Genomic DNA, 16,287 nt, shown 5'->3' on the forward strand with positions numbered 1-16,287 from the left:
GTGCAGACGTTGGAGAATGGTGGTGCATGCAGGGTTGCTGAAGAGGAGTGCAGACTTTTCTGCACGGTGTGTGAATACTAAACAGCCTCTACATGTGAAGGGTGTCTTTCTGTCTCATGTAGAACTGGTGGTGGCAGAGTCTGTCGTGGTCATCAAGAAACTCCTGCAAATGCAGCCGTCCCAGCACAGTGAGATCATCAAGCACATGGCCAAGTTGGCAGACAATATACAGGTAAGTCATTATGCGCTCCGTCCATCCATAAACAGATACAGGATAAGAAGCAGCTGTCCAAGCTCACCACACACACACACACACACACACACACTGCAGAGTGTGTATTAACATTTGGAGTGCCAGCTTCACTCATACTCACGACCGGTGCAATACTGACCGCGACTGCCCAAGCTTCATGCAAGCACAGCAAGTAAATCGCAGAGCACCCATAAACGCGACAGAGGACCCTGTCCGCCAAACCCTTGTTCTGCTTGCTCAGTTCGGAGTCAGATGGACTGCCCTGCCCTCGTTCACTCTGCTGTCGGAAAACACTCCAGCAGGCCTGATGAAGTAGGGGCCATTGGGGCACAGCCATCAGACCGCCCACCCTGTATAGGACTGACGTTGAGGTGGCCAAGAGAGTAGCCAGAAAAGTAAAATACCGCCCGCTACGAACTATGTCCCATATACATCTGGACGTGCTAAAATATGTTAACATCTGCAGCTAACTTTACTTCAAGCTTTACGTTTTTAACAATGTAGTCATCTATCTGTTACATCAAACTGCAATTAGATCTTGGTATAGCTGGCTGGACTTTAAACCAAAAGCAGCCCTGGGACACTGTAAAAATCAGCCCCATTTTGTTCCAAGCAGGAATAGCAAGCAAGTCCAAACTATTTCTCAGCAACAACAAAACAAAGCACATTATAACAACCACTGTGGAATTTTCCACTTTCTGTGTGCCCCAGTCAAACCCCCAGCCCTCTGTGCAGCCAAGCACCTGCCCTTTTCTCTCCCACTTTACCCAGATTGTAATACATCACCTCCCCAGGCCAGATCTGCAGAGCTGTTGCCCTCCTCCAGGAGGCTGCTGCCTTCATCCTGGGTGTTTTTACATGTTTTCTAATTACAATGTGCAGACACAACATACATAGCCCAGTTAGAATTAGAGCAATCTTCCACCTGAGCACACAGTGTGTGTGGGAATAAAGTGGAGGACAGACACTGGCAGTGCCGCTTACCTCGGACACAGAGTGTAGTGTAGCACAGAAAGAATCAGAAATCTTATCAAGTCACTGATACAAGTTACTGGCGACATCTACTCTATATATCTGGCCTGTTATGAAAAGCTTTCTCCAATATATCTCTAACCATGTACTATGCACTCGGACTGAGCTGCTCTTCGCTATATATCTGATCTCACTCAACCACCTACAGGTTCTTATTTTTCCCTACTTTATTATCACTATCTGACTAATTCATTATCTATAATTTTATAGAGTGCTTTATGTTATATTGTCCTCGTTTGATGCGACCCACCTGGGTTTTGATATATGTATTTGATTATTTTTGCCCCAGTTTGCCATCCAGGCTCCTCTCTACCATGCCTCAGCTCTTCAATTTGTAATTCCTGTATTATTTTTGCTGTTCTCTCTTGTTCATTTGTTTTGGAAAATGTTCAATAAAAACTCTCTGAATTCAGCTGCAGCCCATGCAGGTAAGAACGCTGCGGCCGGGTGAGGGGGATTTCGTTGGACGATGATGAGGGGAAATCAAATAATTTATTTTCCCTCGTCGCCTGCCGAAATCCCCCCCAATCCTCCCCCGGCCCACCTCTCTTACCTGCAAGGGCCGCGGCTGCTGAAATAAAAAAAAAAAAAATCTTGTCTAGTCAAACTTTATTAGCTAATTGCCTAAACAGATATTGAACACTTCACAGTAAATATTCCAGATATTTAAAACTTACACAATAAATATCAAATAATAAATAAATAACTCCTCCAAAGAACCATACAGCTTAAATATAGATGCAATAAACTAATGCTGGTCACTGATGAAAATGCATTATAGTGATGTAAAATGGCATAAATAATTCAAAACTATTAATTCCAATCTTGTCGACGTTTAGGTTCATATAGTGTAAGCTAAACCAAGCGTCTTTAGAGTTCACAACTAAAATCTAACTTCTTTGAACACACATACAACCGGAAGAGCACAGGCCTAGCTAGCCTTGCTTTCAGAAACATCACTAGTACATGACAAACTCACTTTCAGTTCAACCCTCTACACTTCACACAAGTACAGGAGCGACCAAAATTCACTAACCTGGATAGGTACAATAAAATCTAAAGTTCGCTCACACAAAAAACCCAATACAACAAAATACAAGCAGCCTCAAATCACACCACACTCACCCACCAAGGTTTCCGCACACATACAGAAAACTGCAGATTCCGAGGCACACATTAAGACGCATTGGCAAACCAGTAAGTCTCACCTTTCTAACCTCATTGCTGAGCTGTTGGTTTTGTACATGTATGTCTGTAAATTATTATTATTTTTTTAATTAAAGGGAAATTCCAAATACTAGAGGAAAATCAAATGCATATCGTATTTCATAACTGTACATTGAATTCAGTATTTTTTGTCTTTATAAATGACACAATTTAAAAATAAAGTGTCAGAATTCCTCTGAATTCAGCAATTTGCTCCTCTGAAGTAGCCACGTTGTTGATGTATGGGACTCTGGGAGAGGTTAATGCTAAATACAACTTATGGCTGGGCCAGCTGAATGAGTACAGAAGTTTGTTCTTCCCCAGCACCAAAAAAACGTTTGTATACCAAAGCTTATATGCTTGCCTGCAGTGTGTGGTATGCAATAGATATCTACTAGAACAAAACGTAAAGCCTGCTCTTCAGCCATTCAACTGCAAAAATATGTAGCTGCTCTTTTACTGACAAGCTCGATGCGGTTTGGGAAGCACAGCAGGCGGGCATTTGAGGGGTGAAGCACCATAAGAGAGAGCTAGAAAACATAGACACTGCCACTGAGCGCTGAATGAAAAAGAAACAAGCAGTGCCAAAGCCATAGATCTCACCTATAATAATGTGAATGCTGAGCTGTTGGCTATGACAGTGTTGGTCTGTAAAGTATTATTATTTTTTTTAAAGTAATAGAAATACATACCAAAATACTAGACAAAAAGCAAACGCACATCTTATGGTATCTCAAAACTGTAAATTCCAAGTTGATACTTTCCATTTTTTTAAATGACAAGGTGTATTTTTTAAATATATTTCACCCAGGAAACTTTAAATGGAATTAAAAAAGAATAAGGAAGTGTCACAATGTAAAGGGGAGTGCTTGCCAGGCCATTGCATAATGTCCACAGGATTCAACTATTTTGCTCGCTGTATTAATCATGGAACAGTTTTATTGGACTTCAGGAGCTTTGCCATGCTTGGTATAACTTCTGTCTCAGACACTAACTGAGTGAGTGCAGCATATGCCCTTCCCGAGCACCAAAATAAGCTTGTGTGCTTAAGCTTGTGCTGTTGTGCAATATGTGGAATGCAAGAGATAAAACTACAACAACCCTTAATGTATTCCATTCATTTATATTCCCTGCAAAAATATTGCTGTAGATCTGCTTTTGCAGACAGGCTAGAAGGGATGATGAGCAAGACAGCACAGGGTGTTTATTTGAGGGGGGAAGCAGAGCAAGAGGAAGAGAGCTAGTAAACACATGCACTCTCATGAAGTGCTGAATGGGAAAAAGTAGTTACCTAAATGTGAATGGTGGATAAGGATTGTCCCATCAAAGGGATCGTATAGAGTTATGCTCCAAGGGAATGCAAGCTAAAGAAAAGGAAGGCAAGCCATTGAATAAGGAGCAAGCATATGAAAGTGACAATAATACAAACCAATGGTAAGCAATCGGCGGGCCGCAAGCCCACAGTAAGGTCACAATACGTGTTTTGGAATCCGACAGCTTCCGCTGTCTCGTAGGCTCAACGTAACAAAAATAACCCTTAATATCTGCCCTTCAGCATTACCTGCAAAAGTATCCATGTTGCTGTACTTTTACAGACAAGTTGGGAGGGGTAGGAAGCAATATAGTATGAAGGATATGTGAAGAGGGAAGTAGGTTTCTATCACACAGCACAAAAGTGTAAGAAACACAAATCTTCCTTCAAATACAAGTAAGAGCTTACACACATAAGTGCTACAACACTTCACATTCACTTGCTCCCAAAACAGGAAAAGTACACAAACATCCCTCATAGAAAAAGAAACGGTCATGCACATCCCATGTTTCATTCATGCACATGCGGTAGCTCAAATAGAGGCAGTATAGAGTTGCTAAAAAAATAATGCCACCATCAGCAGTATGAATTCACACACCGGCTTAGTATCGTATCTACATTGCTGTTTATCTGGTTCTGTGCTCATGTATGTGTGTCTTTTTTTTAACTTGTTTGTGTTAGTGAGAATATGTTGTGTATAGAGATGTTATGCACCTATGCATTTATGTCGATTTGAGTTTGTGGATGCACGGATCTGTATGTATTTACATGTAATGTACATTTTCTATATCCTATATGCCTATATTTGACTTTATGTATGTTTGTGATTATATGTATTGCATGTGTTATTTAGAAGAGTGTGTCCTTCTGCTGTTTGCAAGTTTATATATTTGTTTGTGTATCAACCATTGGCTATGTATGCTGATTTTTTTTATTCGTGTTTGTACATGTTTCTGTTCTCATAATTATCCCTATAAATAGACATTAGTGTTTATCCGTGCCTGTGTCTGTCTCTGCATATTTACGTGTGACTATATTTGCCTATCAAGGTGCCAATGGCCCGGGCCAGCATTGTGTGGTTAATCGGAGAGTACTGTGAGCATGTCCCCAAGATTGCCCCAGATGTCCTGCGCAAGATGGCGAAGTCTTTTACAAATGAAGAGGATATCGTCAAGCTTCAGGTCATTAACCTTGCCGCTAAGCTGTACCTTACCAATTCTAAGCAGGTAAGAGTGGTGCCCTTCTAGGAATTCTGCTGCCGTTGATTAACAACAGGGTATATGCCAGTCTGTTCCACTATGTATTTATTCACAGCCAAGCAAGGGGAGATATTAGATTGAATATTCCACTTCAGTATTACTTGTGTTCAGCAGCACACTGTGGTTACATTGACGCCGTGTGATTGCATTCATCATTTTTCTGAGCCAGATGGAAAGTCTAGACAAGAGAAAACAATCAGGAGCAGTGCATAGCTGTGTGAAGCCCCCATATGAAGTATTGCTGCACAATCTCTGCATTCATGATGTGTAGGCTGTGGCCAATGTTTGCCTTTTCAAGATCATCATTGTCATCCGTAGTTTTAAAGAGCACTGCTGGACCCATGGGGCATCATAGCACTTAGAAGGAAGCAGGTAAAAGACAAGGTCATGAGACTCATTAGAAGAGGGGGCTTTCAGCCATGAAGATGGGTTCACATGTGGGAGCAAATACGGAGGGATGGAGGACTAGATGAACAAATAGATTTCAGTAACAGGCTAAAAAGGACAGCTGCTATATCTAAGCACAATAAATAATAGTTGTTTCTGTTGCCCATTTTATTGGCACACAGTTTACTGAGCTTGAAACAGTGGAAGGCTGTGCTTGTCTTGCTGTAAATCGAAGTCATAACCAGCAGATCACACCATATGTTATTGTAAGCATTTAGCACTTTGAGAGGGATTGCTGGCAAGAATAAAGAAAGGATGCAATTTGCACTACCTGGGCTTCTCCAGGCTATGTGAATATGTTTTCTTTTTAATGCAATCGATTGAAATGAACCAGTGAGCGTCCAATTCATTCCTATTGATATTTCCAAGCTTCTCTGGGTTACTCTTCACAAGTAGGAGTAACTATAAAGAAGATGCTAATGCATCCACTTATTTGTTCAAGGAGTCGCCAGGTGTATGCACATATGTGTGGGTGGGTAGTAAACATATGTTTTAGGCATCGGGAGCAGGTATTGGGCAGAAAGAAGTGTCTGTGTGGCAACATATGGAGCTTTGCTGCATCTACAGTCATTTGTGGTGGAGGGAGCAGTAAAGGTCCAGGACGATTTTCACAAGTTCAAGTTCAAAAAGGCTTTATTCGATTGATAAATAACAATCATAAAAGCACACAGTTAAAAAATACATAAACAGTTTCATAGATGAAAATTCATACTAAACATTACTTAAAATCCTATTAGATGTTGCAGTATCACACTATTTAAAAAGAGAAAGCCATCATTTCAGTGCAAAAAATATTCAAGTAAACATACATTTCCTGAGATGCACGACTTTAAAAAAAAAAAAAAAATGTAATCCTTTGAACACTATTTTCATTATCTAAAAATTGTAATGCCAGAAATGCAGGACGACATTGATGTAGCCCAAACTGTTTTAGTAGAGGTACCAGCAACAGCCTCCTAACAGAGGAAAAGAAATTACAAAAAAGAATAACATGGATCGTAGATTGAGGGGAGATGTTGTCACAGGGGCAAGGCTGGAGGTCTCGCGACCAGTCATTCATAGCAGGAAAAGTGACTAGTCTGTGAAAGACCCCCAGCGTGAAACGGGTTAATAAGAACCTATCGTAAGCACCGGGAACAAAAGTTAGATAGGGCTGAGTATTAAAAGTGGTTAAAATCAATTGATTATGCAGGACTGCTAGCTTTAAAATCTCAGATAACACTCTAAGAGTGTCCAGCAGCAGAAGACCATCTTTCCTCAATTCCTTTCTAGTCACTGCCATGATGGTGGTAGGGTTTGAAAAGTACTCTGAGTGGCCAAGATCCTTAAAGAAATTATGAACGTATCTTAGCCAAGGTATCCTCATTACTCCTTCCAATTTCAAGATGTCTGAAAGAATGTCTCTGTTCAATTTGGTTTCCTCTTTCATCCACAGCCTGGCCCACAATAGCACAGGCTCCAGTCTAATTAAATCGGAGATAAACGGGAGACCTAACTCTGCATGACAAATACATCCTGAAGTGCCACTCGGATCAGCTAAGATATATTTTAAAAAGGAATTTTCTACTGTCTGAATAGGGGAAAGGTCAGCAAACCCCGAAACCCCACTCAGCAGCAGAGACACACGTTGCCTTATATATTTTAATGAGTTCCTCAGGTGGTCTTTTCCCGAATTTCCTGGCGAAGATATTAAGGACAGATGTGGTACGTAAAAGTGCCAATTTCTTTGCTGCTAAAGCTTGTACCCAGGAGTCATTCTGGGAAAAGAGGATGCCCAAATATGAACATTTAATTGTGGCCTCAATCTTTTGTCCTGCAATAAACATATCGCTGTTTTTCTTAAAACCGCAACCACAGCGCATAATAAAAGTTTTGGAAGAGTTTACCCTTAATCCCAGATCTTTCATGAAAAGGGAAAAACTGTCCAAAACGCGCTGAAGGCCCACTTGTGTGCGGGACATCAGCACGGCGTCGTCAGCGTACAAGAGGGCTGGAATTGGGCGGCCGGCTACTTGAGGAACATCTTGATTATCTTTAAGCAAGGCTTCCTCTAGCCCATTAATATACAAATTAAAAAGGAATGGGGCCAGGACACAGCCCTGTCTGACTCCCCTCCTAATTGGAAAAGCAGCCGAACGCTCCCCCTTCAGACCATAACGCACACGTCCCTTAGCATCACTATAAAAACGCCTAAGAAAATAAATAATATTTACATCAAGCCCCAAAGCTCCCAGTAATTTCCATAGTTAAGTGTGGACCACACAGTCAAACGCGGCTGTGAGATCCACAAAAGCTAAAAACATGTTCCCTCTCTTAGCCCTCATGTATTTCCCCACCAACAGGGAAAGGTTCAGACCTTGTCACCGGCCCAATCCTGAAGAAGTTCCAATATAACCCAGCCTTCTACCTTCGTACTGGCATCCAACAGGGAAATTGGTCTGTAAGACCCGGGTCTTGCCTATCCCCCTTTTTGAAGATAGACACAATAGTAGACTCTACCTAAGTGGGTAAGAAATCGGTACTACAACTGGCATTAAGCACCTGCACAAGTAGAGGCCCCCACAGAGGAATAATCGACTTAAACATATCTATGGGGACCCCATCCGGGTCAGGAGCCTTACCACCCTGACTAGCGTGTAAGGCCCTCTCTAATTCTTCTAAAGCAAACATTAACTCCTTATGATGATGAAGTTGAGTTGTATCGCATGCCTCCTGGACATAGTTGTCCCTCATGACAGGAGATTCATCACCGTCATATACCTGAGCAAAGTGCTTGATCCACTGATCCTCCGTTATAGCTATCTCGATTGTAGGGCCATTTTCCTGGGATAGGAATGGTGTTCTGATTACCTTCCAGAAGTCTGCACTATCCTTAGCTATTGAGGCTAAATGCAAAACCTCCCAGGCCTCCTTCCTCACTGTGTTTTTCCTGTCTCTTACCGCTTGTTTATATGCCACTCTAGCTCTCTTGACATCTAAAGTACTTCTTGGATTTTTATGCAGTTCTTTTTTTGAACTGGGAATAAGCTTGAGTACAACTCGAGTCAAACCACCCGCTCTGGGCTCTGTTACTCTTGTTTTGCCTAATGAAAGACTCTCTTATTACATTAGTTATTGCCAAGACCGATGCTAGTAGAGTAGCAGGAATAGTGTCTTCACTCAGGCATGTCACTATATCCAATTTACATTTAACAATTACTGATTTAATCATCTCTGTTTGATCTATCATAGCCCATCGTAGGGAATATCCATTGGTGCTTCCAATGGATAAATTCTCTTCTATTGCTAGTTCCAAGTATTTTCCTAGAGGGTAATGTAATACTCAAACAGAGAGGGAAATGATCGCTTAATGAGTTATCAGAGACCTAAAAAGAATGGAGGCTGTGTGCCTAATTACTAGAAGATAAGGCATAATCAATAGTAGAACAGCATCCCCTACCATTATATGTGGAAGGCAGGGGAGCTGTGACGAACACAATTCATTTACAAAGCCTAAGTCAAAACTGTTAATAAATTCATTTAACTGTTCCCCCAAGACAGTATGACTAAAATGGGAAGAACATGCACCTTCTTCAAACAGTGCCCAACATAAGTTGTCCTCTGTATTTTCACACAACGTACTATTAAAATCCCCCACCAAAAGTAACATTATATCTTTCCTCTTACTTTTACCCAAAGGTTTTAATGATTGGGACATATTTTTAATAACAGTACACACTAGTCCTGGGGGAATATTGTTGTAAAAGTTGACCAAAGCTAAAAAGAACGTTGAATCTAAATCCAGCACAACTAGTTGATGATAGTCATCGTTAGTGAACTTCGCTATTTGCTTTAGGTTCATGCTATTGGATAGATAAATGCACAAGCCACCCTTAGCTCTCCCACTCCGACCATCAATTGCTGGGACATGATAAGTCCTATACCCATTCAGGTGGATCGCTTGCTTGGTCCATGTCTCCTGGAAGCAGAGAACCTCAAATTGTAAGATAAAATCCCACCATAATTAGGTATTTAGCTTTGATCGAATTCCAGCAATATTCCTTGAGACAATGTGGCCAAGAGGGGGTATAGCAGTAGTTGAATGATTATAATAGGAAGTTGCACCCCTGGTAAAACCTTGTTAACATGTGCAGGTTGAAAGAAACCATTTGACGCACCCTGGGCTCTAGTCAAGATCTCCTTTCTTGGGTCACTAAGCCCTTGAACCCGGTCACTCCCGTGTTCCACTAAGACCTCATTTGGGCATCTAGATGAGGGGAAAACAGTTACAGTGCCCTGGGCATCGGCCCGGATATCCGTCCTCTTGGCCCTGTTCCCACAAGGCATGGCTCTGGTCCTTCCCACAATAGATTTATCAGCGATAACAACTTTATCCCCTGAGGGCAGACTCTGTTTATTCCCAATATCATAACTGCCTATAGCGCAATTAGAATGTGCACAGATCTCAGAATGGAGTCAATCGTTATCTTCGAGGCCACTTAAAACATCAAGGTGATTATGTGTTGGTATGTAATACCTTGAATCTGAAGGGCGATAGAAATATCCTAGGGGTAGTATGCTTATATCGTTGGGATTAACAGGCCCATTGTAACCCCTCTCAATGATAGTGCGTACCAAATGTGGTGCCCTAAAGGTTATTACAACACAGTCTCCACTAGATTTAGGGGATATACCAACCCACCCAATTGTTTGTACCATTTTAAAATCTGAATAAAGGGAATTTGTCAAGCCTGTCCTGGAAGTAAGAAAGTGGAGTGACTTATTCCTTAACGTTAACCAGTGTTCAAATACATTGGGAGATAATGATGGAACATTTGCCAAAACAACTGTTTACGGTGTGGCTTCTGGGAGTAAGTTTAAGTTATGTGATGGGTTATACAAATTCTCTCGATGATCCTGATAGATTGTGCCAGTTACAGCTACATCATTACTTCCACCTTTCGTCCCCTCCGTATTTACTCCGCTTTCTATATCAGCGGGATTATTAGGGATTGATATGGTGGTGACGTCCTTACGTTGCATTTGCCCAGCGGTAACCAGATTAGAGGGCGGACCGGCAGCATGAACTTCCGCTTCGCTGGACAAAGAGCATGCTATTGGATTAGTGTCAACTGTCTGTACAGATTGACGTTTACTACGGACCAGCTCCTCCACTTTTACTAGCCTGACTTCTATATTAGTTATTTTTAAAAGGATGGGTTCCAAAAGGGTCGACATCATTGTCTCGAGTCTGCCCCAAAAGTTCTCATCCTCCGTTACATCATCAAGCTTGTCTATCTCATTCTACTTGGTGAAACTTACTGATGCCTCAGTAGTTTCACGTACGCCAACAGCAGATTTCCCTTTCTTCCCCATAAATCTTGTGGTGGATTTACTCCGCTTTGTGATATTTTTACCTTTGCCTTTAACAATTTTTGGTGGAGATTCCGCAATATGTTCAGGCTTACGTTTACATTTAGCCTTTTGCCCTCTAGTTGTAACTTTAGACCTAGTAAAGCTGTGTTCAGGAGATGTTAACGAAACGATGTTCGTGACTGGATCTGTCACAGCTTGTACTGGGGTACTAATCAATGATGGTGATATCTCATTATTGGCTGCCGCACTAGATACCAAGAGTGCAGGGGTGAAAGAAAGTCTATTCTGAGGAAGTAGGGGCTCAAGAGACAGTCCTACCTTTACTAAAATTGCCCTTGTTCATGGTTGGTCAGGTACAGGTTCAGAAGATGTTATTAAAATACAAGAAAACAAAGCAATATACAGTCCTGAATCCGATGTCTTGGGGGTAAGGGGGGGTGGCCCAGCCCTGCCTCTGACTGTCTCTGATGGGCCCTAGAGCGTTTTTAAACGCCTCCTGCCGCTTGGCGATGACCCTGCTGCCAAGCGCCGGTAGGGGATGCTGGGATTTGTGGTCCCCAACACCCATGTGCTGGATGGTGGAGCATGGCAACCGGAACAACAATACTGGCGTAGCAGGCCCAGGGACTGGTTTCTGGTAGGCAGCTACTTTTCCGCAGAGAGAAATGCCCGGGAGATTCAGGTAAGGGACCCGATTTTCACAAATTAATATCCATTACTAGATCAAACCGGCTATAATGTTTCATTCAATACCTATATACACTGCAACAATATAATAGTTACCATATCATCATCCTATAGTCAGACAAAATTGCCAACATGTTGAGCACCAAGAAGACTTACAGTCTGGAGTCCAGTGTAGGACATATGTATTCTGGGCTAGACTTAAATTAATCTCTAGCTTTCCACAACATAGAGTTCTTACATAGTGTCTCTGTATGCTAACTTAATAAAATTTTAAATTTGGCTACTTTTATGTGTTCTGTACCATATCCTAAAAAGAGTTCACTACGAACTGAGGCTGGAAGGAGGCTACCAAAATCAATTTATAGAGTCTAGGAGCCTCTGGAAAACCATCAAGCCTCAAAGATCATTGAGGTGTTCATATTTTGATTGCTCTTTCGAGTTTATCTTATATTTATATTCAAGTTACTCAAAACGGACTAAATTAGAGTCTGGCCAATCATATCCAATCTTCAGGACTCCTACCATTATCCATGTTTTCCTGTACAAGCTTTTATTCTTTCATTTTGAAGCAGAATTCTTCCAGAGTGACCCTTCATAGTTTAATAAATATCTATAAGCCCTCTCTTGAAAATATTCTCAAGTAGTAAAGAGTCCAAACCTAACTGTTTCTCAGTCTCATTTTATATCTGTCTCTCGCCACAACGTCTTAAACTGTCTCCACCAGAGTCTTTTATCTCTCTCCATCTATCTGCCTCATTCTTCATTTGTGGTCTACACCTGCTCTCTCAATTTGACCTTCCTCTTTTTTTTAACGTATTCTTTTTTTCATAAAAGACAGAAATTTAAAGAAAAACTCACTCCCAACGCAGCAAAACAGTTCTAGCAAGAAGTACAAGTAACATATCCATGATTAGACTCTTGTAGATAGAGACATGTCATGTGCATATTGTCTGCAGTTAAATAATACACTTTCACCTAGTGTTGGGTAGAGATTCTGTTAGTCTGAAAATTCACACTTAGCCTGTATACAGATGGATTTGAATATCTCTCTCCTTCTCTCCTGGTCATCTCTCAGTTTGGGGTCAGTAAGGACCGCAGTCATGCATACCTTTTGCCAGAGATCAAACCCCGTGGCCCTCTGACAGCTTCCAGTGGATTGCACTACATCTTTTGGCTAAGGTTAGGCCCACTGCTGTCATTTGATATTCCATATGGATTTTTTCACATGTGGATGCAAACCCAATGCAAGTTTAATGTGTAATGTAATCATGTTGCCCACTGAACCTTGTAATAAGGTGGGCACCCTTTCCTAGAATGTTTTGACAGTTCTACATGACAAAATTATATGAAGCAAATTAGCCTTTTCAAGTTGACTTCTTGGACATGCTGCTGATACATTTGGAAATCTTTTTTGTAGAACAGTGGGTGTATCATATGTCCTGTGAAGGTGTTTAGGCAGAATAGAGCATGTTCTTCAACTTTCTTTTGGAAAAGTTTACTTCTTATTCCTATACATTTCTTTTCCCTCCATCTCACTGTCTCATGCTTGTTCTTACTCACTTTTTCGTCTTTCTGTTACCCTCCACTTCCTGGTTTTTTGTGTCTTAGTCTTCTGCTCATCTCCACTGCATTCTCTAGTCCTTATTGTTCGCTCCCTTGATTTACATTTCCGTGCTTTTGTTATTTATTACAGACCAAGCTGCTGACCCAGTATGTGCTGAACTTGGCTAAATATGATCAGAACTATGATATCCGAGACCGAGCTCGTTTCATCCGCCAGCTGATCGTTCCCACGGATAAAAGTGGTGCTCTGAGTAAATATGCTAAAAAGCTGTTCCTTGCACAGAAGCCTGCCCCTGTCCTCGAATCCTCATTTAAAGGTATATGCCCCTAAAGACACAGTAAACATTATCCTATTCAGAAAGCTTTTTAAGTTGGCCATTATGATGGTGATCTCTTCCATTCATGTTCAGTCGCAGGTGCATATCTATCTTGAGCAGACCATGAGAGGATCAGAACTCTAGCATTTCTAAGGATTACCTTCCCTTTGTGTGGCAGGTTTTACTAGATGTTGCACTACTGCCTTGATAGATCAAATGGACAGTCTTTGTGGATTTGTTGTGGTGCTTTGGTGTTTGGATGAGTACTGCGTAGGTTTGAGAATGTAATTATTGCCTTGGTTGTTTGTGCAGAGGTAGATAAAGGGAAGAGCACATGGATGGGAAAATACATCAATCTACTATTATGCAGACATATAGATGAAAGAAAAGATGGATGGTTAGATGTAATAAATGCTTACAGGTGTTTGTATAGTAGTTCTATGTGAATCAAAGTGGAAGATGGCATACAAAGTATTTAGAAAAGGCCAGGGGTTCGTATGTTTCAAAACAAGAGGTGGTTATTCTTGATGGTGATGGTCCCTAGGGGTGTCCCAGGATTTCCAATGTTATGGATTAGGAGGTACGTAAGAATAATATAACAATAGAGTTATGTTAAAGCGAATAACTATGTGAGTGGAGGAAGCTATTCATGATGTGGCAATATTATGCATTGCAGAATTAATGTGTTGACTTGATATAAATATGTGCACAACCATTGGAAATGCCATACTGTCTGTCATTGGTAGACTGCATTATGAATGGAGACACCGTTTACATCGAATGCGCTACAGCTCATTCCACTACAATGCGCTCATTACAACGACTGCGTTGTTACAACACGAACCATTACATCGCAAGTCGTTTCAATGACTTGCTGTAGGGGGCACACTGGTGTTGGATTTACAATCCAACACCTTCCCTGCTATTGCACAAAATGGAGTAGGAATAGTAATTTATACTATTCCCAAGTCCAGCGCGACCCCTACAGCAAGTCGTTGAAATGACTTGCGATGTAATTGTTTGCGTTGTAACGACAGCACAACTATATCCAACATTATCGATGACCTTGCTCCGCTAAAACTAAAAAGAACCCAGATCAAAGACAGGAACCCATGGTTCAAGGGATCCCTCAACAACGAGAGGAGGTCCCTCCGACAAACAGAACAGAACTGGAAAAAGCACAGTCTTAAACTTCTTTGCCAGGCCAGAAACGCCTATAACAAGAAAATCCTAAAACTCTAAAAAAGATTTCTTCAGAACAGAACTGGATAACACCAAGAATAGACCTTGCAATTATTGTTGGTCAAACACCAATCAAACAAACTGGCTAAATCGTCCAAAGAATCCCCTATATCTACAATTCCATGCGAGCAATTTTCCTCCTTCTTCTGTGATAAAATCTCTGCCCTAGGAAAGGAACTCATATGTTCAGTATTTGTAATGCACACAGCTACCTCCGGAGAGGTGTCCCGGCGCTGGCGGCCGTTGGGAAGATTAAGCAAGCTATTGCACAGAGTCACATGGTGCTGGGCTGATCTGCCGCTGGCACCGGGGATCGATGCGCCACACCTCTTTCCATATCTGCGACCTATCTCCAAACCCCGCCGGTTCAACATCCTCACTCCGCGCAACCCCTCCAGACTGCCCTCAAAAAACAAGCGTCCTGGACCAACTTTAAAGTCTATGATGAACAATCTGTTAAAAAATTCTATCCTCTTTAAACCCCAGCAATCACTACAATGACCCTCTCCCTGCAAACTGCCTAGCCGCTGCCTCCCTGGCTATCATCCCATCTGGGACTGCAATAATCAATGCCTCCCTCTTACAGGGATCGATACCTGGCTCTCTCAAAGCCGACCAGGTTGTCCCCATTAAAACCTACGCTAGATCCTGCTTCTCCTGACAACTACAGACAACATCCCACTCCTAGCTAAAGTGCTGGAAAAATGTGTACACAGCAGTTGAGCCATCACATCACCAACTTCCACCTTCTAGACGACTTGCAAACCGGATTCAGACCTGGGCACAGTATGGAAACCACCCTCCTCCGCATCGTGGATGATGCCCTTCAAGCCCTTGACCAAGGCAAAACCTGTCTCCTGATCCTCCTGGACCTATCCGCGCCTTTGACTCAGTTAGCCACGAAATTCTCCTTAATCGCCTCAATCTTTGGATGGGCCTTGATGGCACTGTTCTTGTTTGGTTTAGGTCCTTCCTCCAGAATCGCTCACAGAGAGTCCTGATGAACGGTAACCTGTTCGCTTCCTCTCCGATCCCGGTCAGAGTCCCTCAAGGATCAACCTTGTCCCCTACCCTCTTCAATCTTTACCTTGAACCGCTCTGAGGTGCTGCGCACCGCCAATATCTCCTACCACATGTATGCTGACCACACACAGCTCTACATCAAAATCTCTTCTCCACTGGACATTCGCATCCTGAATGAGTCCCTGAAGTTGACTGTTCACTGGCTCACATCTAACCAGCTTAAACTCAACGCGAAAAAAATGAAATTCCTCCTAATTGCACCACCTAACGCCAATACAGACATTCAAGAATGGATCAAGGCTATCACAGCGCTAAACTGCTCTCCTACCATTGAGAACTCTGCTAAATCCCTTGGAATTACCTTAGACATCAACCTGAACATGCGTGGCCATATCAACGATTTAGCCGAAACTGCCAGATTTCACTTGAACTACCTAAGAAACCTGAAACCATTCCTAGACACCCCAGATCTAAAATTGGCAATTCAGGATCTAGTCATCTCTAGGCTAGAATATGGTTGCTCTACCCCACCCAAGAGCTCTCTGGCACCCTTGAAAGCCTGCCTCAAAGCCGCCGCCAGACTTATAACAG

The 16,287-nt window shown here is 42.0% G+C and overlaps 1 protein-coding gene across 1 annotated transcript in view; it reads left to right on the forward strand.

Moving 5' to 3' along the window:
- The window catches only part of AP3B2 (adaptor related protein complex 3 subunit beta 2), a 352,683-nt gene that overhangs the window by 164,346 nt on the left and 172,050 nt on the right, over nt 1-16,287 (forward strand). Inside the window, exons 14-16 of the mRNA XM_078684977.1 lie at nt 123-232; nt 4,853-5,029; nt 13,245-13,431. Of these exons, the coding sequence (XP_078541103.1) occupies nt 123-232; nt 4,853-5,029; nt 13,245-13,431 (474 nt within the window). The remainder of the gene's footprint in view (nt 1-122; nt 233-4,852; nt 5,030-13,244; nt 13,432-16,287) is intronic.

This window comes from Lissotriton helveticus, chromosome 3_2, assembly GCF_964261635.1.
Source record: "Lissotriton helveticus chromosome 3_2, aLisHel1.1, whole genome shotgun sequence".
Classification (NCBI taxonomy): domain Eukaryota; kingdom Metazoa; phylum Chordata; class Amphibia; order Caudata; family Salamandridae; genus Lissotriton; species Lissotriton helveticus.